Source organism: Gadus macrocephalus, chromosome 11 (assembly GCF_031168955.1).
Source record: "Gadus macrocephalus chromosome 11, ASM3116895v1".
Lineage (NCBI taxonomy): Eukaryota > Metazoa > Chordata > Actinopteri > Gadiformes > Gadidae > Gadus > Gadus macrocephalus.
This window is the reverse complement of record NC_082392.1, coordinates 4,020,088-4,046,955: the sequence shown is the minus strand read 5'-3', so window position 1 is coordinate 4,046,955 and position 26,868 is coordinate 4,020,088. Positions and strand designations below refer to the sequence as shown.

Sequence of the window (26,868 nt, the reverse complement as noted above, 5' to 3'; positions counted from 1 at the left end):
CGCCCGTCTCGTGTGGTTGTCTGATCCCTGCACCTGTTGGGACTTGTCGTCGGCCAGGTGAGGGGGATCATGGCCGGTGTTTTTCTTCTTTTTTTTTTTCAGCTGACCATAGCCTTAAGGGGTATTAGGAACCCTTTTCATTTGCTGGTTCATTGCTGGTTGGCTCTCGCTCTGTCTCTCTCTCTCTCTCCCTCCCAAACTGTGTTCCTGCCCCCTCCTTATCCCCTCCTCTCCCCTCCCTGGGTCTCGGAGGAACCCAGTGTCTCGCCTCTAGTGGAAGTGTGGCTGCAAGTTGGAGGCTCATACTGCGCGTGCTTCTCTCCCCCTCGCTCCCCAACACTGTTGTTAAAGGTGAGTTCGCATGGCAAGGAGCCCCGGGGACTAGCTAAAGCGCACCGAGGTCGGCAAGTTCGGCACGCCGCATTACCTCGTACCGGATCCCGACACGACGACAGTCTCCCGGTCAGATTGTGGGACAGGGGCGGAAAAACACACAAAGAGGACCGTTCTGTGCTTAGAGAAAGCCTCGGCATGAGGGGTCAGGCGTTGGTGGCGGCAGTGGCTCTGCTGGCCGTGGTGTGCGTGGTGCTGCTCCCCAGAGGAGGAGAGAGCGCCGGGGGGATCGTCCCTCTCCAGCAGCCCAAGGAGGTGCAGGAGCCTGGGACGCTTGCGGGAGAGGAGTCTTTGGATGACCCGGAGACGGATGGAGGTCCGGTCATAGCCCGGAGGTCCAAGCGCCTCACAGGGGAGGCTGCGCTGCCAGGTATGACGACACTCGTACTAACACTATAAATGACAACAGGGTGCAATAAAACACCCCTTCCATGTCGTTATTTGGGGTCTGTTGCGCAGTTGCAAAAGACTTCAAAATGTCCAATGCAGCACACTTAAAGAAAAGACAAAAAAAAGAGCATGGAATGTGGGATCTTCAAGCTATTCGTTTTTTTGGAGGATATATTAGTTGTCTTGAAATGTTTATGTGTGGGTTCACATACCATGCACACATGCACGAGCGCGCGCACACACACACACACACACACACACACACACACACACACACACACACACACACACACACACACACACACACACACACACACACACACACACACACACACACACCAAACTCTTGGTCATTTCCAGAACCAAAGAAGATCTCCGGATGCTCACCTAGCCAACATCCCTCTTCCACAACTGGAAGTTAATGAGAGAAATGGGTGTACTCGGTTCAGACTAACAGCCAGGCACCAGCCAGGATTCTCTCCTTTCTACAAAGACCTCAAGGCCGGAGGATCTTACTCACGTATTTCTATGACACTGGCTTTTCCATTCGCTCCGTGTTGCTTCAGCCTTGAGTGATTCATGCTGACTCTGAGTCTACATCTACGATGGTTTCTCAAGATGCTCATGATTTTCTTTTTTTCTTCTTCTTCTTCTAAAAAAAAAAGGACAGATCTAAGAGACATGCCAGACCCTCTCTCTAATGAATCCAATTACCTTAACAATCAACACTTATTGTACCCTGTTTTGTAAATGTCTTACTATTTAGTGTGGCGAGGTTGGTCATGTGATATTTTCAGTGTGGTGTCTGGACAGAGGGTCTGCTATTAAACGTTGGCTTATAGAGCACTACTGCTGGAAACTGAGAGGAGTGTTTTCCACACAGAGCCGCTGATGGGACTAAGACTTGTGCACAGACATCCTGACAGGCAACTTCAGAGGGGATGGCCCCCAAAGCTAACCACCAGAAAAACATCATTCCTCAGCTGTGTTGAATTGCGACAGTAAACACAAATGTCTGATGTTCTGTTCTTGGACAGTAAGCTCTGGGCTTTAGATCATCATGGCTTTAGCTCATCAAGACCCACTTTGTTAAGCAAAACAACAAAGCAGAATTGAGCATCACAGCACCTAAATCACCATTGATACAAGCTTTCTAATTGGTTTTATTAACATCACATAATGGCTGGTGCTATCGTCACAGGCTGATATCATTCCTACTGTCCACCAATCGAGAAAGGCAGAGTGCTTTCCTGATGGTGGAAGCGAGGAAGAGAGGTAGAGGGAGGAAGAGAGAGAGGAATTGAGAGCAAGTGAGAAGAAGAGAGAGGGAGAGAGGGGAAGAGAGAAGAAGAGCGAGAGAGAAAGGAAGTGAGGTGAAGAGAGAGGAAGTGAGAGGAAGAGAGAGAGAGAGGAAGTGAGAGAGAGGAAGAGAGGGGGAGAGGGGAAGAGGTAGAGATAGGAAAAGAGAGTGAAAGAGAGTGAAAGAAAGAGGCAGGAGAGGAAAGAGAGAGGAAGAGATAAGAATCGAGAGAGAGAGAAAGGAGAAGAAAGGGGTAGAAAGGAAGAGCGAGGATGAGGAAGAGAGAGAAGAATTGAGAGGAAGAGAGAGGAGGAGGGATGAAGGGAAGAGCGAGGTAGAGAGGAAGAGACAGGAAGACCTAATAAAGAGCCAGACTGCAGCTCTGTCTCATGTGCTGCAGGCCGGGTGAGGCGAGCGCCAGACGAAGAAGGCAAGAAGAAGAAGAAGAAGGACAAGAAGAAGAAGGAACCCAAGGACCCCAACGCCACCAGGAAGCCCAAGGCCGACAAGAAGGGCAAGAAGGGGAAGGGCAAGACCACCACGCTGCCCCCCACCACCACAGGTGAGGGCGCGAGCTGGCTGTCCTCCTGGACCTGCACACTGTGCTACCTTTTCTGCAACCTGATTTTGCCTTTGTGTGTGTGTGTGTGTGTGTGTGTGTGTGTGTGTGTGTGTGTGTGTGTGTGTGTGTGTGTGTGTGTGTGTGTGTGTGTGTGTAGCGCTCCCAACCGAACCACCCACGGAACCGCCTACGGAGATGACCACAGTACCTGCCTACCCAGACTACGCTTATACTGAAGGTGGTGGTAGGTAACAACACACACACACACACACACACACACACACATACATCATACTGTACACACATGCTTAACTTAATGGTCTCGTGGTCGTCTCTGGCAGATGAGTACTGGAACCCGGATGGGGAGGGTCCGACCCTGTCCACCACTGACGGGGACTACTGGTCCAACTGGGACGAATTCACGGAACCGGAACCGGAGCCTGAACCGGAGCCTGAACCGGAGCCTGAACCGGAGCCCGAACCGGAGCCCGAACCGGAGCCGGAGTACAAACCGGAACCAAAGCCCGTACCAGAGCCTGAGTACGACCCGGAGCCGCAGCCTGAACCCGAACCCGGACTGGAGTATGATCCGGAGCCGGATTTTACCAACACCGGTGACTACGACTGGAAGCCGGACCAAGTGGAGACCGGGACCGAAGACTCTTACTACGACTGGAAGGTCACCGCTCCACCTCGGGTGGACGGGACCATTGACGGGGACTACTGGGATGAGACATGTGAGTAACACCTCCTCCTCCTCCTCCACCTCCTCCTCCTCCTTCTCCTCCTCCTCCTCCTCCTCCAGTTTGATACGTTCACTCACAGCTTTGTCAGAGGAATTGAAATCTTAAGGCTGAGGGAGAATCGTGCTACTTACTTGTCCATCCATTCATTCATCAATCCATTATAGCTCAATTAGAGCCATTTATTTTCCAGGAACCTCCACTCTTATTACATTACAACACTCACATCTGGCATCAGTTTTAACTCTGTTACTCTTCTCATATAGCCGAAGTTCCACATCACCTTCCACTCCCAGACAGCAACCCTGAGATAGTGATAGAGGCGGTAACAGGTAAGATCAGTTTCACGGTCAAACGGTTTGATATTTCAATACTGTCACACGATCGCCCAAAAGAACGACAGGAGTGAATCGTAGAACTGTGTTCAAAATAAAACGCCATGTGTGCCGGAACAGCATAAAACTCCCTCGCACATTTCTGACCCAATTGGAAACAGTTTTCCTGAGAGCTCGCCCTCATTTTCTGTACTATAATGTGAGTGGGTGCCACTTTGTTTATTGCGTACAAGTTTGTTTTTATAAGGTTTGTTAGAAAAAATTAAAAGGCTGTAAAAATAACACACTTGGGGACGTGAAATAAACATTTTAACTGCCCGAGTTTCAATGACTATACTGGCTGTTGCAAGAGCTTCATTTCATTCCTTATCCAAATAAAGAGCGATTGTTGTGGTGAGAGGAATCTGGCCATTTGGGCTCCCTTAAGGGGTCCTAGCTCGAGTATTATAGTGTGACTGTATAATTTACAGGTTCAGAGCGTATAATCTCTTAAAATGTCTGACTTTAATCTCACGTGTGCTGTGTTCTTCTGAGTCTCTTTAAACCTTTGTATTTTCTTTAAATCAGAGGTGCCCGCTGTCACCTCTCCTTATGGAGAAACCTGGTACGAGGATTATGACGACTATCGACCATGTACGTACACACCCCCATGCACAACACACAAAATAATAAACACACAACGTATGCATAAACATGGCCATCATTATAATGTGTTTAGTAGTATAGTATAGTAGTATTTCATGTCCTACTCTGTACATTGGAGTCATCTACAATTTTGTGTTAGGTTTTAGATTTTGTGAGCTAGCTAGCTAAATTATTCTCCAACCAACAAAGCAATGGCCCGAAATAAGACTTATTACGAGTAATTAAGGCAGCCTTACAATAAGCATGATGATTTCCTTCATCAGTGGCCGCTTTTTTCTGTAAGGCAACAATCAGGTGTTTTATAGTTATTTGATGGTGTGTATTGGCTGTGTTGACTACTGTTTGCAAACCAAAATGCCCCTTGGGGACAATAAACACTTAACAACAATCACTCAAATGAGTTTGAAAAATCATTAGCAAGAAACGAAAAGTTTCTCATTTTGCGCAGGGAGAAAAGAGGACGAGCTAGAGAGAGCGCGTCTGGAGGAGGAAAGAGTAAAAGAGTTGGAAAGAAAGGAAAGAGGTAAGGCAAGCCAGATGTGTTTTCTGTTTAGCCAACCATATCCCTGTGACACATTACCCATCATGCCAAAAGTTCTAAATCAAAGAACATGGCCTTTGACTTTGGCATGCCTAGACTCTGGCGGGGGCTATAACAGACCATTCAGATGTGATTACACACACCATGCAAACATCTGTCACCGGGACTTTGTCTATAGATACGCTATTGCTTCACCTCAGGCACCAAAAGGTCAACTACACAGCCAACAAACCGCAACAACGGTTTTAGTGTGTCTTCAAAACAACTCACGGTTCTGAAATCCCCTAGCGAATCCATCGGCTATCAGACGGATTGAGACGTAGAGAGGGCGGGAATGAGCATCTGTGGCTGTTGCACAACTTTTGAGAACACGTACTCGCACAGAACCACGGTACGCTGATGGAGAGACTCAAAAGGAAAAGGGAGGATAGGATGCAGGGAGACACCAGCGGAAAGCGATGCTGCCTCCCGAGACGCCTGCCACGTGCTGGGCTCCAGGGCCGGCGGTGTCCGCGGATGTTTGGTTTGGCGGTCGGGGTGTAAGGTTACGCCGCTAGACACCAGTGATATATGACGTTGTTGAGCTAGGCTTCAATAGGGCGGAACCCGCTCTCTGCCGTTCACCTTGTCATTGGGTTCAAGTTCACAAAGTTCTGGGAGGCAGACTGAGGTTACGTTTGGCCCCCGAAATGCACATGATGAGATTATCGTTGCCACCATGAGCCGAGCACCATGGGAAGCCAGATGTCTTGCTGCATATCAACACTTACTGCTTCTGGCACCTCCAGAGACGTAAACCGTAATCTAGTATAAATGGAGGTTTGAAGCAAAGCAACATGCAGAGTTGGTATTTCAACTCGGGAGTAAGTTCTCCAAATGCAGCTCAACAAAGTCTGTTTTAGATTCTGAAAACAACGTGATTCCGATTGAGTTCATACTTGACGTGACAAGAACAAAACACATCTGGGCCCCTGGGAAGCCGGCTCTCAGGGGCCTCTCAAGTCACATGCTCTGTCTCAAAGTCTTCAACATAATCATGAATCGCTTCACTAATTCATTTCCAAGACGTGGGCGGCTGAAAGGACAAACGATAGCTTTTGTGTGTTTGTTTTTTCTTCTCCAATGTCCGCACAGAGAGATCCGAGAAGTTCAGGGAGGCAGAGGAGCGGGCCAAGAAACGACCTCGCGTCTACAAGGAGCCCAAAAGTAAGGCCCCCCTCTTCCCACTACGCCCTCTCCGTGGTGTTACGAACATACTGCAATGCACTTTATAATTGAAGCACTTTATGAAGCACTTTTTACTGTTGTGTTGAATTTTGAATCTTTTTGTGTTGAATGTTGTTGTTGCGATGTGTGTGTTCCTTGATTGTGTAGCGTGTGTGTGTGTGTGATGCGTGTGTTAGTTGATTATGCAGTGTGTTTGTGCTGCCTGTATTTGTTGATTATGTCTCTTTTTTAGCTACTGTCATGCGCCCCCTTTCAATTGCCCCTTGGGGACAGATAAAGTGATTTGAATTGTATTTTATTACCCCGAGCCGGTCCTGTTCTGACCCGGTTCCTCTCTCTTACCCCCTGATTACCCCCTGTTCTGACCCGGTTCCTCTCTCTTACCCCCTGATTACCCCCTGTTCTGACCCGGTTCCTCTCTGTTACCCCCTGAGCCGGCCCTGTTCTGACATGGCTCCTCCCAGTTACCCCCTGTTGACCCGGCTCCTCCCAGTTCTGACCCGGCTCCTCCCTGTTACCCCCTGTTCTGACCCGGCTCCTCCCTGTTACCCCCTGTTCTGACCCGGCTCCTCCCTGTTACCCCCTGTTGACCTGGCTCCTCCCTGTTGTTACCCTCTGTTCTGACCCGGCTCCCCTCTGTTGCCCCTCACCTCCCCGGCAGAATGCCCTCCCCTGGGGCTGGAGTCCCATAAGGTCGAGTCGGACCAGATCATGGCCTCCTCCATCTCCCAGTACCGCTACGCAGCGCAGAGGGCCCGGCTCAACATGCAGGTAGACACACACACACACACACACACACACGCACACACACAGACACACACGCAGACAAGCGGACACGTACGCAGACAAACACACATGCAAACAGACACACACGCAAGCAGACACGCACAAACACACACATGCGTGCGCAAGTAGACACACACGCAGATACAGACACACACACGCAGACACGAACACAGACAAAGAAATACAAGTAGACGTAGACATGCAAGACACACACACACACACACGCGCGCAGACACACACTAACAAGTAGACATGCACAAACTCACATGCACACGCAAGGAAATTCATATACACACAAACAATAAATAAACACATGTGAACACACACACACACACACACAACTCTGCTGGGTGTGAATATATGATGTACACTATAGCCGTCACTTTACTACCACAGCTTACAATTTATACTAACTACAGTCTGGAAAATAATAACAGTGATGCGTAATGTCTGTAACCTCTTCCGCTCTGGCAGTCACAGTCCGGACAGTTTATACCTAAACTCATTCATACTTGAGTTTGACTTTTCTGCTGCACTACAAAGCCAGCAAATGTTCCACCATACTACCCTGCAGTTTCTTAAAGAGATATTTCCCTTCAAAAAGACTCTCCTTCATCAGGTGGAGGCCAAGGATCTCATGAGAAGCTAATGCTTAAAACACATTTATCCTGGCTCTTTCGATTAAAATGCATCATTGTTTTTAAAGATTTTTATGCTTCTTATTAGTCAAATGTCAAGATTCTCTATGAGAAGATTGAAACAATTGAACAATTTACCTTTCAGAAAATGTACCCACTTTCTACCAATAACTAGTTTTCACAAAATAAATCAAGCATATTCAATTCATCTATGACCATAACATTACGTTATCTCTCTCATTGACTGAATGGAAAGATGGTGTGTTTTCAAATCACAATGTTTGCTTGAAAACTAAAACAAAAAAGGAACTCACCTTAAACTCTAGGCTTTGCTCTTAAGTCGTTTCTTATGTTTTAATCTCAGGCACACAGTTTGTAAACCTTTTAGGCAGCGGTGGATTGACAGATCTTATCTTCTAGTGTGTTGTTACTCCACAGCCCTGATTACCATGTCTGTCAGGACGGGGTCTGTCAGGACGGGCTTCCAGGACCTCAGTCCTCGGACGCTTTAAGGATGTAGTGTCACAAACGTTCAAACAAACAACCTGCTGCTTGTAGGGTGGTCTTACCATGTTTCCTCTTAAGTACCACCTCAACCGCCCCCTGGAGTGTACAGCCATTATAGATAAATAAATAGATACATAAATCCAGCTATACATCAGAGGCGATGTGGGAACCATTATGTTTTGAAACCACTTAATGCTGAGATGTACTGAGTCAGTAAAGAACTCCAAACTAACCTCAAAGTCAAACAGAAACATGCCTATTTTTTAATCTATTAATAATAGATTTTATATACTTTGACGCAAACTTGCCGCTGCATGTGGAGTTACCTCGGTGGGGTGGGGGGGGGAGTCAATGTATTGTGGACATTATGAACCGTTTTGACTGGCTGCCCCTCCCCTGGGTTCCACAGAGCTCGGACGACGAGGACAACATGAGGGGGGGCGCGTGGTGCGCCAACTCGGAGGACAAGGAGCACTGGCTGGAAATCGACGCTCGCCAGGACACAGAGTTCACCGGCATCATCACCCAGGGCCGAGACTCCCAGGAATCCCAGAACGAGTGAGCAGGAGAACCAACACACACACGTAGGCCGGTAACCCTGGTGCGCTCGTGACCTGATTGTGACACCTCTTCATCAGGACCGACTACGTGATGTCGTACTTCCTGAGCTTCAGCAACGACAGCAGAGAGTGGACCAACTTCCACGATGGGTACTCTGACTGGGTGAGTTCCAGTACTGCTAGCTCCTTTATATAGGGCTGAATCGGTGGTTGAGTGGTTTGTGTTCGACTCCCATCCGCAAGGTTCTGGGATGGAATCCCGAAACGGTCTCCTGCTGGTAGCCTTGAGCGGAGCGTTTCACTCCTATCCCCTCCTTAAAGTGTAATTCAGGCGAAAATTTAACCCAGAGTCTTTTTCGGCATGAAGACACATAAAATAAGGATTTTTCGTTGATAATTGAGTATAGAGCTTGCCCGGAGCAATGCTAACAGCTCAAATGGATTCCATATTATTGGCTAGGGGGCACAGCGAACGCTTCCAAATTTGCATTTTTTTAACCACAAATATTGTTCAAAAAGTAGATTCTCAGCTACCGTAAATAATATAATAGAGGCACCAACAAATTCAACTTAACAATATCCCCTCTTGATACTTGGCTGCTCCAGGCAAGCTCTATACTCGATAATCAACAAAATAAGGTGTCTGGACTGGGGGGCTTATTTTATGGGTCTTCATGCCGATAAAGTCCCTGGGTTAAATTTTCGCCGGAATTACACTGACAAATATTGTTTATTCTATTTCTATTTTTGGTGGTTTCTAAAAAATGTCTATGAGGGTGATTCCTTCCCAACGCACGGGGTAATCTTTTCCCTACAAGTTTATGACTTCAACTGCACCCCTCCTCAAAATACTATAATACCCTAATAACTCATCATTATGTCTCCCTTTGTTTGGGTTTCATTCTCTCCGTTTCAAAAGCTGTTCTTTGGCAACAGTGATAAGGACACTCCGGTGATGAACCAGCTGGCTGAGCCAGTGCTCGCCCGCTACATCAGGATCATCCCGCAGAGCTGGAACGGCAGTCTGTGTATGCGGGCAGAGGTCCTCGGCTGCCCCCTACCTGGTAAACTGTGCAATTACACCCAAACGCCAAAATACACAATATCCCCCACTAGGTCCGTTGTAAAAATAAAACTGATACCTTTCTTCGTCTTCTCTTTCGCCATCACAGACCTGGAGAAGATCCGGTACAGTCAGAATGAAGTGACGCCAGTGGACTACCTGAAATTCAAACACCACAGCTATTCTGACATGGTGTCGGTGGGTAGCCTAGTCCGGCATAGTAGTAGCGCCCCGGGCCGCTTAGTGCACCGGACATTTGTGTTGAGTAAATGATCTAACATTCAACCTTTGTCCATTCGGGTAACAGGCAACACTTTGTACCCTAGTGGCCACACTATTGATGTGCAGAGAGGGACGTGCACACAGTCTGCATTAGATCTCACTTTCAGTACGACTGGATCTATACAGTTTAGTGAGGAGAGTGCGATTCTCACTCCAACGCTGTGTGCTCCAGGTTTAGATACCTGTAAGTCATGTCAATCTGCCAATCGTGTGACCTGCAACACTATGAACACTGACTGTCGTCTTATGCAGCTGAACCTCTTCTCCTTGCCATTGTTCATTTGACTCGTTCAGCTGATGAAGGCGGTGAACGACGAATGCCCTAACATCACCAACGTTTACAGCCTGGGCCTCAGCTCCAAGGGTCTGGATATCGTGGCCATGGTCATCTCTGGCAACCCCACGGAGCATGAGATAGGTGAGGACGTGTCCGTTGGACCTGATGTACAAAATTCGGGTATTTGAATACAAGTCTGAAGTACTGAAGTCTTCCCGGCCCATCCATTCCCCTGGCCGCAGTTTGAGTGTCTCTTACTCTGAAAAATCGTCTAGCTGCATGTCTGCGTTATACTTTCCCCAATTGAATGGGGGTGAGGGCCTTATGAAGTCCATAGCGTCCTCTTGCTCTTTAAGTTCCCCCCCATCCATGGAAAGTTTACAAAACGCACACAAACAGTACACAAGCCCAGGCCTGTGATCTGGCCACAGCTCCTGGCTGTGGTTCCCGGGTTTAAAGGACGTTACCGTTCAGTAATCTAGCAGAAGCCTTTATGGAGACCTGGTCGACCGCTGCTCTCGTGAACCTCAAACGGTTATTAAAAAACGCTTTTCTCCCCCAGGTGAGCCAGAGTTCCGCTTCACCGCGGGTCTCCATGGAAACGAGGCGGTGGGCCGGGAGATGATCCTGCTGCTCATGCAGTACCTGTGCAAGGAGTACAAGGACAGGAACGGCAAAGTCCAGAGGCTGGTGGAGGGAACGCGCATCCACCTGGTGCCTTCGCTCAACCCCGACGGACAGGAGGCGGCCTTCGAAGTGGTGGGCGACAACAACAACAACTCAAACACACGCATCACCTCATATCAAAAAGCACTCACAGTGCTGGTGTGGCAACTCGCCTCCCATTGGTTTTCCACTCGATGACCACCTGTTCAACGACCACCGTTCCTCCGCAGGGTTCCGAGCTCAGCAGCTGGAAGACGGGCCACTACACGGAGGACGGCTACGACATCTTTGAGAACTTCCCCGACCTGAACAGCGCTCTGTGGGACGCCCAGGACAAGGGCATGGTGCCCAAACTCACCCCCAACCACCATGTGGCCACGCCCGAGAATATGGCAGCGAACACCTCGGTAACAGACGGTTTGTCTCGATCGATTGGTTCCAAAATGATCTCCTTGAGTGTGATTGACATGTGTCCGCGTGCTCTGCTGCACCAGATGGCCGCCGAGACGAGGGCCATCATCTCGTGGATGGAGAGCCATGCGTTTGTGTTGGGGGCAAACTTCCAGGGTGGAGAAAGGGTGGTGGCTTACCCCTTCGACGGCTTCAGGCTCAACAAGGCCCCGGAGAGCCAAAGGCCCCACAGCCGCAAGAAGAGACAGTAGGCCTCCCTGTTCGGATATTCTACCAGTCTACCATTTGACAACTCCTTCCCTCTCACTTTAGAGACGTAATCAAACCCAAGCAAACCATCCGACTCCTTTCAACCCTTGTTTTCCTCACAGGTACGACGACGGTTATGACCGAGGGTACGGCGACCAAGAACCAGACGAGTATGCAAACAGGGGCTATGACCCAGAAGAGGAGTGGCGAGGGACCGCTTACAACCACGGCCGCGAACACGGTTACGACCAGAGCCCGGACCAGCGTTACGACGGTGGCTACGACCATGGCCACGACCGTGGCTACGACCAGGGCCGCGATCATGGCTACGACCAGGGCCGCGATCATGGCTATGACCAGCGCTACGACCAGGGCCGCGACGCGGGCCATGACCAAGGCTACGGTCAGGACCCGGGCTACGGTCAGGATCCGGGCTACGGTCAGGACCCGGGCTACGGTCAGGACCCAGGCTACGGTCAGGACCCGGGCTACGGTCAGGACCACGGCTACGGCCACAGGCAGGAGGAAGAGGACGATCGAGGAAGAGGGGCTGACAGTTATGCTGAGCCCGAAGCCGACGAGGCTCGAAAGACTGCCGATGAGTCCCTTTTCAGGTGGCTGGCAATTTCCTACGCCTCCACACACCTGAGCATGACCAACAACTACCACGGCTCCTGCCACGGACAGGACGCTGCGGTCGGGGTGGGAATCGTCAACCGGGCCAAGTGGAAGCCCATCACAGGCAGTGAGTAGTGCAACACCCCACGGCATAGCGGGGCTCAGGAGGTAGAGCGGGTTGGCTGGTTACAAGAAAGTTTCTAGTTCGATCCCCGGCTCCCCGGAGTGCCGAGGTGTCCCTGAGTAAGACTCCTCACCCTAACTAGTCCCGACGATCTGGTTGGCGCCCTGATTGGCTGACACCGCTGTAGCTGTGTGAATGTGTGCATGAAGTGGGAAATATTGTAAAGTGCTTTGAGTGGCCACTGGTTAGAAAAGCGCAGCATAAATGCCGTCCATTTAAAATAAATAGTCTTGATAAAATGGAAGGGCAATGGAGTTTGTCTTTCTAGTCAGGGACACTGAACGCACACCCCTAGTTCGGGTTCCATTGGGACTAGTGAAGACGTATGGCGCCCTCTGGTGGACTAATGAGGTGCTCTCCGCGCATCATCTTTCCCCTCAGGTATGAACGACTTCAGTTACCTGCACACCAACTGTATGGAGCTGTCCATCTTCCTCGGGTGTGATAAGTTCCCGCATGAGAGCGAGCTGGCGTACGAGTGGGAGAAGAACAAAGAGGCAATGCTGACCTTTATGGAACAGGTCAGTCGTCGAGAAGCGTGCACAGGACCACGCCGTATCGGGTACTGAATAAATGAACGCCAACACTGTCTTTGCTCCAATCAGGTGCATCGAGGCATCCGGGGCGTGGTGAAGGACCAGGAGGGAAACGCGATCAGAAACGCTACCGTGTCAGTGGAAGGGGTCGAACACGACGTCACCACAGGTCCGTCCGTTCAACTAGCGCTCTCAGCTCTATCTATCCAATAATTCTGAGTTTAAAGTCAGTATTTTGACAGATTCAATTCAGAATTTTGACTTTTAACTCAGAACCCTCCAAAAAAGAAAAAGAAAAAAATTCCCATGTGGCCCTAATCCTCTTACGTAGTGAAAGCAGTACTATGGCTGAGTATATTTGTAACTTTTTATTTGGTTCCCTGAAGCACCCGGCGGGGACTACTGGCGCCTGCTGAACCCGGGGGAGTACCAGGTGACGGTGCGGGCCGAGGGCTTCACCTCCATGACCAAGCTGTGTGTGGTGGGCTACGAGGCGGGCGCCACCGCCTGCAGCTTCAACCTGGCCAAGTCCAACTGGGACCGCATCAAACAGGTGACCGGGTCTCACGATCCCCTCCGTCAGCACCGCTTCACCCAGCCTTGCCTTCAGAGGATGGCTTGATGAGAAGTGGTGTTTGGTTAGCATATGCGTTAACAGTCCTAGCCTTTAACTACGTAAAGAGTTGTAGCGTGATTAAGTGGCTAACCGCTCGAGAGGTAACTTTGATTATTTTACTACTGGAGAGTGGCGCCCCCCAGGAGTGGCGCCAGGGGTGGCACGGCCACCCTGATACAATCGCTCCCCTCCCCCCATTGGCTCCCCCTGGCGAGTTCCATATTCATATGCTTAGTAGGCATCATATGCTTCTGATATTTAACATTTAGAGTATTGAATTAATTGATTTGAATTAATATTAATTCATTTTCAATGACTGTATATTTTTCCTAATAGTTAATGTGAAAGGGAATAAAAATGGCCTAGCCAGCCGACTTCAGATGACTGGTACATGGATAGAGTGAGACTCCTATGACAGAGAACAAAGGGAGTGTGGGGCTTTCACACATCAGTGGGAGGGTCTCCGGACGGTTCCACGACCCCCACTAGAGCCTGGGGGGGGGGGGGGGGGGTAGGCCAGAGGGAGAGAGAGACAAAGGGGGAGGGGGAGCAGGGAGCAAAGGCCCCGGTTTCTCAAACAGGATTCCCAGAAACACACTTTCTTCTTACAGTCCCAAGTTGTGGTTGGCTTTGTATATTCGTATGCAGAATTGTATGTGGGAGATTATCTCAGGAATATACGGAAGAAGAGCTGGGAGGTTACTTTAGAGTCCATTTTTGTCGGTGTAATCACAAGGTTGTTAGGGACGGCCGGGTGTTTGCTGTGGCGAGAGATGTGCTGATTATGGTTCTGCGTCGACGCAACGCAAGGGGGTTCACAGACCCTCCTTGCGTCCAACGCAAGGGCCTGACGTGCGCCTCCCAAACATGTTAACCTTGCGTCGAGACGACGCCGCAGCAAGGGCTGGTGATGGGTCCCCTCACTAGAACCCGACGCATTACCAAAACAGGTTCACGACTGCGTCGAAGCGCCTGCGTTGCGTCCAACGTGGAACCATAGGCTAAATCCTATTCACCAAATAACCCCGGATGTCTTCGGCGTTTAATCCAAAGCAGGGCAGCCCAGTAGGGCCACGGACGGCCACAGCCTGTCAGCCACTCCGGATGTCCTCATAAACCATTGCGCTACCCGATCTGTGTGTCTCCACAGATCATGGCCATGCACGGCAACAAGCCGATCCGCCTGCTCAGCCACGGCGGGCGGACACAAACGACCCGGGTAGGGGTGACCCACAGTTCGACCAGAGCGAGCGGCACAGTGGACCGCCAGGGCCTCAGAAAGTTACGGTTAGCTCGCCTGCGCCGCCTGAGGCAGGAGAGGATGAGGCTGATGTCAACGACCACGTTACCCCCGACGACGACGACGACGACGACGACAGCCGCACCGATAGAGAGCACCACATCCTGGTACAGCCCCTGGATGGTTGAGGAGGGACAGTCTTCAACTGGGGATTATGAGTACAAAATCGATGACTATTAAACCCCCACACACACACACACACACAAATACACAGGTGGCTTTAGTACAAAGGCGATCATAAGTGTATTTGTTAAATGATAAACAACGGAAGCCTGTTATGTGTATAATGTGTCCACTATGGGAACAGCTGAATACCTGTTTGGATCTGCCCATTTCACATGTTTTGTAACTAATTGTTTACTGGTTACATGTAGCCTTAACTTTCCACACTCTGTTTTTACTGTTTTTCGATATAGAAGATTTACTTGTGAATGTACTTGGCTTTGAGCGGGACATATTTATGCGGATTGCATACTGAAAATAAAGATGGCATCTATTTTTTACTTGACTATTTATGGAACTGGTCTTTTTTTTCCATCAAAGCTAAACAGTACAAACAACACCACTACCAATTTAGAAAAACAGCTGAAAGTTTATTACATATTATTCTGTGTGATGCTCGTCGTGATGACTGGTGGTTCAAGACTGTTGCCACAAAAGGTCTTAGATTAAAACACATGCTTTCTTCTTCTGGAAGTAAACAGATCAGTGACACGTGAAGACTTAGAATGGCTGTTCACTGGCATTCAAAGTATTTTAAAGATGCTAATTGTTTTTAGCCTACAGCACATGGATGAGTGGCACTTTGAACTGAACTGTCATCGTTCAGAGACTGTTTCACAATTCTGTTGATGCCGTAACACTCGTTCGAGACAACACTGAATTCCACATGAGAGTAGTCTCCAAGTGAGCCCTGGACATTACATGCGTGTGTGCGGCAGTGCTTGTGTGTATGCGTGCGACGAGACGTCAATGGCTGACGTTCATCTCACTGTCCTCCTCCTCGTCTGCGGGGGAGAACGAGGAGAAGCTCATTGGCTCGCACTCGAGGGTCCGCAGGTTCACCAGGCAGGCCGTTTGGGTCGTGGCAAACTCTGGAATGGTCACTAGGAGGACCTGCTGGCCGTCAGGACCTGGTGAATAACAGAGGAAGGAAGAAAGACGAGTGTAAAACACAGGAAGGTAAAAGGAGAACCACATGCAGAGCGGCAGCGGGGGAATAATAAGGAGCTCGGCTGGACCTCGGCGCACGTCCAGACTCGGGTCGGCACAGACCACGGCAAGCGTGATGGGTAAGCAGACGAGTGTTACAGTCGAGGTTCAAAAACAGAATCTAGATCTTCATTGAGTGTATACCAAGCCACTGTTCCAGAACCCAACAAAAACAGACATTTAAAAAACCTTTAATTCAAAACAAACATAACATACCCCTCAAAGATCGTCTGCCATAATACTGGATTATTATCCTAATGGCTGTGCCATAAATGAACGTTCCAATTACATATACTAGCACTAAAGTACTGATACTGGTACTGACCCGTTATAGTCCTGGAGTCAAAAGACGGTGCGTTGCCAGAGAAGTACACGTGAGGACACTCCTCCAGAATGAAAGGATCCTTCTTGTAGAACGGATAACATCCTAGAAAAAAAACAAATACAGGAAAACACTGTTGGTGAAAAGAACATAGTTTCTGACTAAGGCAAATTAAGGCTGACTTAGACAAACGATCTGGCCGAAAACACAAAGGCGGTAGGGCTGTCACTTTTTCCAAAAATGAAATTCGAACGAATTTCGAATGTCCATAATTAATTCGAATACATTCGCACCCCCCCCCCCCCCCCCCCATAGAACTATTAAAAAAAACAAAAAAAAAAAGGATTCTTTTTATTTCTTGTGGAAATCACGTATACCTACTGAATTCATAACAGTACAGGATAAAAACACATCTTTGATAACACATTTGTAAACACAACAAGAGGAAGCTCCGACACACAAGTGCGGCTGTCTTTTACGCATTAACAATAACTGCTCGGAGCGCGATATGCGGAGCGCATGTCGTCCATGGCACACACAGCCTATATAAACGAACAATCTGTGAGGCCGACCTCCAACACGGCATGCTGCTCTTTTTATTCCTTACGGAAAGAAAATTACAAGTAGTCTCGCAGCTCTCCGTTACCGCTGCAGCTGCTTCTGTCAGCCGTGCTGTATAAGTCCCCAAACAGGCTGCCCATCGCGCCCAGCGCAGCAGCGGACTTTTTTTGTCGTGTGCGATCAGTGTCGGTCTCCGTTTCAATGAGCTCGTGTGAGAGGCTTTCAGTCACGAGATGTTTCTGTGCAGGGGAAAGGTGGACTAACCGGGAGAAGCGGGGATCCAGGAGGGCCGCTTTATTGAGGAAAAGCCACTCGCCGCTCTCTTCTTTATAGCGCATTTTTACAGTTCGAATGGAGAATTACACTTCGAATTCGAACTTTTCACCCCACCTTCGAACGAATATTCGAACTTCGAATAAAAAGTGACAGCCCTAAAAGGCGGCGTTGCGTTCTCACTTTTTATTCCGCGTTTAGACGAGCGTATTTGGGAGGATATCCGAGTGCATACGGTGCCACAAAAGAAGTGGGTGAAATCCGACACAGTTGTTGTTGTTTTGCCTGTACCGCACATGGGTGCGACGTCAACGCGTACGCGACGAGAGCCAGCCAGAGCAGATCAGAGCACATTATTTCATTGTTAACCCCTTTGGACGGAAAAACGCAATGGTGGAGCGTTTTTAAGATTTCCACTCTGCAGGGTGGTTTCACTTTCTGGTATTTTTAAACCCGGAAAACACCGTCGCCGTCTAAACGAAAGGCACATCTGATCAAATATTTGGTAGTTTTCACCCGCGAGTGTCGGCGTGTAAACAGAGCCTTCTTATCGCTGTAGGCCTGCATGCGCTGCAAAGTGAGGGGAGGGAATAATAACATTGGACGGTGTCGCTAGGCGGTACCTAGCGTGTCAGGGGCTGTGGGGGCCAGGTGGCCCAGCCTCAGGGTGTTCTCCAGGATGTCCAGGTGGTTGGTCATACTGGTGTACTTGTGGATGTCTATCACGTTCTGCCCCGAGGTGCCCAGGAACCTGCATCGGGGGAAGGGAGGCAAGCGCCAAGATGATATCAACGTTAAAGACTCTAAGGCTGAATCCGAATACTTAGTACATACTATTTCTGTTCAGTGTCTACTACTTGACGGTACTACACTTGACAGTTTAGTACGGTCTACAGCTATGCGTAGAACGCCTCTGAACGCTTCCGAACATCGCCGAAGCTCCACCGGATGTTTGGAGATGACGCATCTCCCCTAGAGCCCGACCGATATATCGGCAGGCCGATATTATCGGCCGATATTAGGCATTTTTCAAACTATTCGGTATCGGCATTATAATGGCCGATAAATGAATATTAAAAAAAAAAAAAGTTTGTCCACCAGAGGGCGCTCTAACGCCCCAAACCCGCTGATTCAGGCAGAGTGAATGACGGAGATCGACGGAGATCATCGGTGTTGTTCATAGCTGTGTTCGAAATCATTCCCCATCACGGATATAGTGCACTATAGGGTGCTCGCCATTTTGCAGTGGTGTTCGAATTCTCAGTGGTTAATTTCATGTACTAAAATTTGAGTGTACATACGATGTTCCCTACTTGTTACTCCGTATACCACAATGCAATGCGGTAGTGTTCTTCCGGAGTAGAAGAAGAAGCTGAATAACCGCGAAAACTAATACATTTAATGATGGAGTCTCCGGCTTTCGTTTAGAGATGTCAACAATTTAATTGGGAGTTAACATAGAAAATGTAATATTCAAAATTAATAAAAAAAACTTGATCAAGGAAATGTTGCATTCAACATCAATACAAGCTCCAGCTTTCCTCGGGATTTCCCGGTTTGTTTACATGATGTGGGAGCATCTGTCTGCGTCACACAAATACCCGGCGCATTTACTGACGCAAATGACGCTTAGAAATGTTCAGCGTAGTGTCCGAATTCTCGTTTGTTCGTTCCCTATATAGTGCACTATATCATAAACACTATATAGGGAATAGTGAGGGAGTGAATAGGGAATGATTTCCAACACAGCTCATGTGTGCAAGTGTGTTCATGGTAAGTTGGCAACTGTCACAAGACATACATTGCTTGAATAACAATTAAAAGAACATCCCCATCAATTCTCTAAAGTCGATAAGCATGACTTAATTCATGACTACCATGTCCAGTTTTGCTGTTGTTACGTGTTAGTTGAGAGTGAAAAGGATTTAAAGGATAACTACAAATAACCAATGTTAGGGAAATCTGTTTGTTTTGTTGCGCGTTTCTGGATTTTTTTTTTTTAATATATATCGGCCGATATATCGGCATATCGGATTTTTTAATCACAAAATATTCGTATCGGTATCGGCCTTAAAAATCCTATATCGGTCGGGCTCTAATCTCCCCTCAGATGCCGGCAAAATTACCTTGATAAGTTACCTGTTTTCCGTCTTGTCATCGTTGCTATTCAATTAAAAATGTCTCTTTTTACTTAATTACTTACTTTACTATTTTACTCTTTTTAATGTCTCTTTTTTTCGCCGCTTTCTACAACGTCTTTCTGGTGGTGTCGGGTCAGCCATCTCTTCTTCGTTCGTTACCAGACTCTGGTTACATTGTGGGATAGCGTAGTGAACTCCGTGGTTTACTTTGGCGGTAGTACGCATTCGGAAACGTCTTCCGTACTACACAATGCGTACTGAGCATTCGGACACGCTATATTTTTGGCGTACTACAAAATGCATACTATATTAGTAGTCAAGTATGAGTATTCGGATTCAGCCTTCATCTCTGGCTTTTTGAAACTTGTAATAAAAAGATTATTTGAAACCCAGATGAGCCTGCATAACAACTGCAAAAAAAAAAAAGCATTATAAGGGGCAGAAAAATCGACCCAAAATCTTTTTCCCTACCTCATCACGACTGCTGATAGTGTAGGGGCCCCCAATCTCAATCTATACCCCCAAAGACGAAACAAAGGTCCCTTCTGCCTCGGTGGTAAACGAGCGCTCACCTGATGCCGTCGACGTCGGCCTGGTAGGGGTTGGAGACGAGGTGCAGGGTGGGGTACGCCGAGGACAGGGGGAACATGCAGCGGTGCAGGGCCTGCTGGGGGAGGGTGTAGTTGGTGGGGTCATGCTGGCCCGGCATCACATCCACCGGCACGGACGCCTGCAGGGAGAGGGAACACCCCTTCAGATGACCACAATAACAGACAGACATACCGCACGTACAAACATACGTACGCACGCACAAACACACACATACGTACGCTTTTATCCAAAGCGACTTACATCGTTTGATACACACGTTGACACACCAGAGTCAACCATGCAAGGCGACAGCCAGCTCGTCAGGAGCAGTTAGGGGTTAAGTGTCTTGCTCAGGGACACATCAACAATCAGCCAGGAGGAGCTGGGGATTGAACTAACAACCTTTCGGTTACAAGACAACTGCTCTACCTCCTGAGCTAAGCCGACCCCCAGGCAAAACTATCATGAACGCAGCGCAAAACCCCACAACACCCACCCCTTGTCGGTGATTGGTTGGAATACTATTTAATTTTTAATAGTTTTGAGCGGTTGGTAGCACCATTCGTTTTTGTGTAAGATCTCAGAATTAATGCGATTCTAGGCCGAAAAACATAAATGATCACATTCATCTGATCTTTCGTCACAATCCTCTAGCTTCCCGCCCCATAAGCAGGCCGTCACAAAAACACGTCTCTGTAGGCGGCAGCCTATGCTCTGAGATCGTACACAAAGACGAATGGTACTACCAACCGCTCAAAACCAAATTAAATAGTATTCCAACCAATCACCGACAAGGAGTGGGTGTTGTGGGGTTTTGCGCAGCGTTCGTGATAGTTTTGCCTGGATGCACGAAACAGGGAATGGAGGGGCGAGCCGGCTGTTTGTTTGGGATCTCGCTTCAAATATCAAAAGAAGTGACGTTACCCGACATCGCTGACACAACCTTGAAGTAATTGTTTCTCTGTATATCGTGGTAGGCAAATCTATCACTGCATTTGCATTATAGCGTTGGGATCACCTGTATAAACAGGGTATTACGATCCTGACTTCCGAATTTGTCTCACCAGCTAGCTGCCCACCCAAGACCCTTGGTGCAGATTGTAAGGTGCGTTACTCTGCATGAAGACGTGCATGATGCACCTCCATGGCTCTTTGAGACTCACCACCAGCTGACGCAGCAGCTCGTCCAGCAGGCGCATCCCCTCCACGCTGCCCGCCTGGGTCTTCTTGGTGAGATACTTGGGCTGGGGACACACAGTGGAGGCCACTCGTTATCACTCTCAACTACTTCATAGCATTTCAAAGGACACACGTCTTGAAGGATATTTGCAGCAGGAAACGATTCCTGTGTATTAATCTTATAAACAAAAATGCCATTCTCTCACTACCTTCTTCTCAAAACACATCAGTTCGAACAGCCTACTTGATTTAAACTCATTTGTATTGAAGACGTTTGTTCATATTCAGGTGCAAGGGGGGGCAAACTGTCTAATGATCAAAACATTCCCTCAACAGCATATCTTTAATACGATGATTTGTATTTTGTAGCATACCCACATAACATTTTGTCAGAGCAAACTATCTATAAAATGGGCTACGTAGCGACGCCTTCCATCCGTCAGCGAGGTCTCGACTCCTCATCAGCAACATAACGGTTAAGGAAACTCCTTTTGTCAGCTCCCCACAGACCGGACCACAGCATACCTTGTTGGAGGCTTCCTTTTCCTGGGTGCTTTGGCTCAGGAGGTTCCCAGCCAGTAGGACTCTGGATATGGTGGCCGCCCCACTCTGCTCCCCCTGGTCCCCCAGCTGACCGGTCACCATGTCGACCAACAGCTGCAGACCGAGCATGCTGTCGGCGCGAGAACTGCCGAGACCCAGTCCAGAAGCCAGGAGGACGAACCTGGACCAGCAAACCCGGAAACCAGCATTTAGCCTGACGATCGATAAGTGTTCTGCGTGCAAAGTGAGCGGTTTTACGGGTGTCTATTGTGGACTCGTGTGCGAGCAGCTATACCGGTCAGAGCTCAGCGAAGGCCGGGCAGTCTGCGGAGGGAGATCAGCAGTGCAGAAGTCCTCCACCGAGAACTTCCCAATGTTTTTCTCGGCGCCATAAATGGCTATGACGCTACCTGAGAGAAGACATATGAAGATTTAGCCCACAGCTAAAAGAAGCTCTTTTGTTTGTCACTGCTAGATCATCACTGAGGCACACGCATACAAAGCGGTCATCCCTTAACGATGGAAACTGACCTGTGACACAGACGTCTTTGTCGATTTTGCCCTCCAGCATGATCCTCTGCAGCTCGTCCTCTAGAATGAGTTCGTCAGAATCACTGATGTAGTTTGTGCGGGGCGGCTGAGGCAGGAGATTGTGCTTCATGGAAGAATTAACCACAGGTTAGAGTTGGACTAGAACATCGCTCCTTGACAATACAGCCATGTTGGGTTCGATTGTGTGTAATTTGAGATGCATCTAGGTAAGTGGTGAAACCTTACCTCCTCACTGATTTCCTTCAGAATCGATGGCTGCAGGTCCATATGCTTAAACAGGGTTCCCACAATGCAACACTGCTCCCCTGTCTGCAGATCGCATAGTTTCCGAATGCATACATCTTCTCCTGTGAGAGCATACGCATTTGTTACACAAACAAGCGACTTAAGACATGCCTCACTACAAATGGTTCAGCGTAAACCTTAGTATAAACCCAAAACTCACCCCATCTCTGCTTGGCTCTCTCTATGAGCCCAGGCGTCATTTGCATGAGACGTGTTGCATAAATATGTGCATATTGACGATTAAAGCTCCGGTCGCCCAGTCTGAACCGTTCAGAGCAGGGGGTGTAGGCGGGAAGCACCCTGTCAAACACCGGCCCCTGGTCCTCGGATCCCGGGCGACAGAGCAGAGTCGAACTCTCTCGCAAGGCACTCAGGTCGGAGAACATGACTGGAAGACGGTTAAACACGATACTGGTGTTAACATGAAGCGTGCTGATGTTATTTCAACTACTCCCTGTCGGTGTCACTGTCACACACTATATGGTCGCAATTTTGCCTTCAGACACAGTTATCAAATACATATGAACCCGACAATAATGACAACGTGCAATGTTCATGGTAAACACAACCTTACCTTTCTATATGTTATTCCGCGTTGGTTGTTGGTCGTTTTCGGACTATTATAAACGTGATCATCAGTTTATGCACCAGGGGGGGAACGAAGGAACAACATCGAGACTCCCGCGAAATTACCGTCGACGTCGCATGTTGACAACGTCACGAATAAAGTGACGCCGTCTCTTTCAAATCACAACCGGTGTTGCCAGATCTGGCCAGATTCCCGCCCCATCTGGCCACCACTGTTGACTTACTGCAGCCAAGGTGGACAAAAATGGAGGGAAACCTGACCCAATCTGGCAACACTGATCACAACAGCGCTGTTAGCCTAGCCCGCTGGTTGTAGCCACGATAGCTGCGGCCATTTTCAGCTCTTTGTGCGCGACCGTCTTACTGCTTGGGAGCGCATTTAAAAAAACAAATAAGATTTGGTTTGAGAATAATTGGGTTTTTAAAAGAAAGAAAATGCAAGGAAACAGGGGTCCTCCTCCGCAGAACCACGGGCCCCGACAGCCGGGGCCCGCGGAGCAGCAAAAGAAGCCCGGAGGAGGAATGAACACAAACGGTCAGCATCCAGAGCACAACGTGAAGCCAGAGCCGAACGAGGCCCTGACCCTGGATCTGCAAAACTTCCGAAAACCCGGAGAAAAGGCCTACACCCAACGTAGCAGGCTGTTCGTGGGGAACCTCCCGACGGGAGTGTCCGAGCCAGAAGTGGAGAAGCTGTTCTCCAAGTACGGCAAGCCCTCCGAGATCTTCATCAACAAAGACCGGGGCTTCGGGTTCATCCGGCTTGAGTCGCGGATCATCGCCGAGATCGCCCGAGCCGAGCTCGACGATACCCCGTTCAGAGGCAGGCAGATCCGGGTTCGCTTCGCGACCCACGGCGCCGCGTTGACCGTGAAGAATCTGCCCGATTTCGTGTCAAACGAGTTGCTGGAGGAGGCCTTCGCCGTGTTCGGCCAGATCGAGAGAGCCATAGTGATCGTGGATGACAGGGGACGGCCCACGGGGAAAGGCATCGTGGAGTACACCTCCAAGCCAGCCGCCAGGAAGGCGTTGGATAAGTGCGGCGAGGGTGCCTTCCTGCTGACCGCCTTCCCCAGACCCGTGACGGTGGAGCCCATGGATCAGTTCGACGACGACGAGGGCTTGTCAGAGAAGCTGGTGAACAAGAACCAGCAGTACCACAAAGAGCGAGAGCAGCCGCCGCGGTTCGCCCAGCCAGGGACCTTCGAGTACGAGTACGCCATGCGCTGGAAGGCCCTGATGGAGATGGAGAAGCAGCAGTACGACATGGTGGACCGTAACATCAAGGAGGCCCACGAGAAGCTGGAGCAGGAGATGGAGGCTGCCCGACACGAGCACCAGGTGATCCTCATGAGGCAGGACCTGCTCCGCCGCCAGGAGGAGCTCAGGAGGATGGAGGAACTCCACAGTCAGGAGATGCAGAAGCGAAAGCAGGCCGAGATCCGACAGGAGGAGGACAGGCGTCGGCGAGAGGAGGAGGTGAGGATGCGCGGGGAGGAGATGATGAAGAGGCAGCAGGAGGGATTCAGGGGAAACTTCCCCGAAGGCAGGGAGCAAGAGATGAGGATGCATATGGCTGGCGGCCACGGGATGCCAATGAATAGGAACTTGATGGGTGGCAACGCAGGTCCTGCCGGTAACCCACCCATGTCTGCTGAGAACACCTCCTTGATGGGCCCCGGCCCCGGCAGCAACAACAACAACAACATGCCCGGTGGCGGAGGCCAGCAGGGCGGCTTCCCGAGGGGCCTCCCCGGTCCAGGTGAATATGGACCCAATAAGCAACGCAGATTTTAAAGTCCTTTTTTTTTTTTTTCCTCTCCCGGTTGTTTATTTTACGTTCATATAACAGTGCTATTGAACTTTGATAAATGATGCATGGGCTTCTTTTCTCCTATATTTTTTTCTTTTTGTACTACAAGACATTGATTAGTATAGTTACAATTTTTTCAAAGTGTTTTACTTTCTTTCTGAAGTTGGTGTACTTTTCATTGGAACAGTAAATGATTTTGTCACTTTTCAGCTTTCCTTGAATAAATTCATGATGTCTCAAAGTGCTTCCTGTTATTCAGAGTATACTTATACACATTTATTTTTTATATAATTCAGAATTATTGCTGTGTGTGGTGAGCTATTTAGGTACAGTCCTGGCTGTTATTCATAAGCCAAATCCATTCTAATCAAGATGGTGCTTCAATAAATGACTAATATCGACTTTGATACGGAATCCACCAAACCCAATTGTTGTGAAAAACATGGCTGCATGGAGACAAGGTATTTACTGAGCCATGAGTAAGAGGGGACTTCTGTCATAAAGATCGAGAAGGAAGTCATCGCAGACTAGGCCGATTTGTCAGACAACACACACCTTGTGTTTGTGATGTCGGCCCAGCATTAGCTATCATCAATGGATGGGCTTATGCAATGTACAATTATGCAAGAGTTTCCTTCGCTCAGACTGTAATGGGGATCCATGAGCTGACTTTCACAATGTTCGATTTAAGAACACTTGACACCTCAAAGCTGGTGGCCTCTGACCTGAAAGCATTAAAGGCTCATAAAGCATTAAAGGAGAGCTGAAAAAATATATTTGGGAATTGAATTTAAACTGGCTTAAGGACATCTGTTCTAACTATAATTACACAAGCACTCCGAACAGGTGCAGAAATATATGTAGGCTGACTTGTTATGTCAAGGGGATGCTCATTAATTATGCTTCATAAGAGACGATACACCCCACTTTTCAATGTGTTTCACCTAACCCTCGATATTTGTCTCAAGGTTGAATAACAAAAGATACGAAAAGGCCAACAAGGTTAATATTCAATGATTTATGACCCTGTCAATGTCAGGATAATCTCCCAGCCCGAGAGTTTTACTTCCCCAGGAACAACATTCTCGCTCCGATAGGTAACCTTTCTTCCCGCGTACTGTAAGTGGGTCCAGATGTGTTGGTGATAATGGTGGTAAGGTCCCTTCTCTCTAAGGGTTGATAAGAGATGGGAGAGATGAGATTTAACAGACATGCTGATTTAGCAGGGAGCAGTTAAAATCTCGACTTTTGGGGGGGGAAATTATACTTTACAAAGTAAACCACATTTTCCTAATCCAGAAGTCTTCATTAGCCATAATATATAGGCCTATTTTGTCTGGGGCATAACATTTTGACCATGTGTTTTATTTAGATATTTATTTTATGAGCATGTCTCTACCTGTAAAACAAAAGGGCTATTTTAATTCCCAAAGCAATGAATTCAATATTTTGTAGCAACCCTTTTTCTTTCAATAGCTTAATGTCAACTTTAATATTTAGTTTGAGGAATAAATGCCTTTATTCCTCAAACAAGTAGGCCTACATATGTTATGCATGTATATATCCATATATACAGATATTATGCCAATCTGAGATCTGAATCCAAACTATTCTATGCATGTTTATTTGAATCAGGCGAACATTCAGATTCCTTTAGATTTTTCCATGGTTATATAATCTTATACTTAATACAACATATACGTCCTTATGGTGCAGATAATTAAATATTGATGCTTTGCCCCAGAGTCTCTTAAGCACAGTAGGTCTTAACTACTGCTAAAGAAAAATCATAAAAAAATAAAAATCAACCTTCAAATTGTAAGTAGTTATATATTACGGGTGTATGCATACATATTACCTTCAGTTGTTCAGTTAAGATTTAGGCTTATACTATTTGTGAGACTAGGCCTATGCAACAAAGCATCCTCATAGCAAAACATTAATTTGTGAATTTGCTGACATGTTACCACCATTTCTCA

General features: G+C 48.3%; 3 protein-coding genes across 3 annotated transcripts; 2 read left to right on the top strand and 1 right to left on the bottom strand.

Moving 5' to 3' along the window:
- Positions 1-221: 221 nt before the first annotated feature.
- Positions 222-15,337, top strand: aebp1b (AE binding protein 1b). Its single transcript, XM_060064438.1, has 22 exons — positions 222-763; positions 2,484-2,645; positions 2,803-2,889; positions 2,987-3,382; positions 3,655-3,720; positions 4,291-4,356; positions 4,817-4,891; positions 6,044-6,115; positions 6,798-6,907; positions 8,477-8,625; positions 8,706-8,790; positions 9,547-9,691; positions 9,800-9,888; positions 10,267-10,390; positions 10,812-11,008; positions 11,146-11,322; positions 11,410-11,573; positions 11,698-12,320; positions 12,759-12,898; positions 12,983-13,082; positions 13,300-13,466; positions 14,680-15,337. Exons 1-22 carry the CDS (start codon positions 532-534, stop codon positions 15,007-15,009), a joined length of 3,756 nt encoding a protein of 1,251 aa, XP_059920421.1. The 5' UTR covers positions 222-531; the 3' UTR covers positions 15,010-15,337.
- A 64-nt stretch (positions 15,338-15,401) lies between these two features.
- pold2 (polymerase (DNA directed), delta 2, regulatory subunit) lies at positions 15,402-23,219 on the bottom strand. The gene is made up of 11 exons (XM_060064453.1): positions 23,063-23,219; positions 22,649-22,876; positions 22,429-22,550; positions 22,183-22,306; positions 21,947-22,061; positions 21,634-21,832; positions 21,093-21,173; positions 19,911-20,068; positions 17,821-17,948; positions 16,367-16,468; positions 15,402-15,962 (listed from the first exon to the last, which is right to left on the bottom strand). The coding sequence occupies exons 2-11, from the start codon at positions 22,872-22,874 to the stop codon at positions 15,799-15,801; spliced, it is 1,419 nt and encodes a 472-aa protein (XP_059920436.1). The 5' UTR covers positions 22,875-22,876; positions 23,063-23,219; the 3' UTR covers positions 15,402-15,798.
- Positions 23,220-23,347: 128 nt separating this feature from the next.
- On the top strand, positions 23,348-25,130 carry nono (non-POU domain containing, octamer-binding). Its single transcript, XM_060064449.1, has one exon. The coding sequence runs from the start codon at positions 23,512-23,514 to the stop codon at positions 24,871-24,873; it is 1,362 nt and encodes a 453-aa protein (XP_059920432.1). The 5' UTR covers positions 23,348-23,511; the 3' UTR covers positions 24,874-25,130.
- The last annotated feature ends 1,738 nt before the right edge of the window (positions 25,131-26,868 follow it).

Excerpts from the sequence above, each read along its gene's own strand:
- aebp1b (XM_060064438.1), top strand. The coding sequence starts at position 532 with ATGAGGGGTCAGGCGTTGGTGGCGGCAGTGGCTCTGCTGGCCGTGGTG. Across the intron at positions 2,890-2,986 it reads CGCTTATACTGAAGGTGGTG|ATGAGTACTGGAACCCGGAT; the intron begins GTAGGTAACAAC and ends CGTCTCTGGCAG. Across the intron at positions 3,383-3,654 it reads GGACTACTGGGATGAGACAT|CCGAAGTTCCACATCACCTT; the intron begins GTGAGTAACACC and ends CTTCTCATATAG.
- pold2 (XM_060064453.1), bottom strand. The coding sequence starts at position 22,874 with ATGTTCTCCGACCTGAGTGCCTTGCGAGAGAGTTCGACTCTGCTCTGT. Across the intron at positions 22,307-22,428 it reads TGAAGGAAATCAGTGAGGAG|CACAATCTCCTGCCTCAGCC; the intron begins GTAAGGTTTCAC and ends TCTTCCATGAAG. Across the intron at positions 21,833-21,946 it reads CCTTCGCTGAGCTCTGACCG|GTTCGTCCTCCTGGCTTCTG; the intron begins GTATAGCTGCTC and ends TTGCTGGTCCAG.
- nono (XM_060064449.1), top strand. The coding sequence starts at position 23,512 with ATGCAAGGAAACAGGGGTCCTCCTCCGCAGAACCACGGGCCCCGACAG.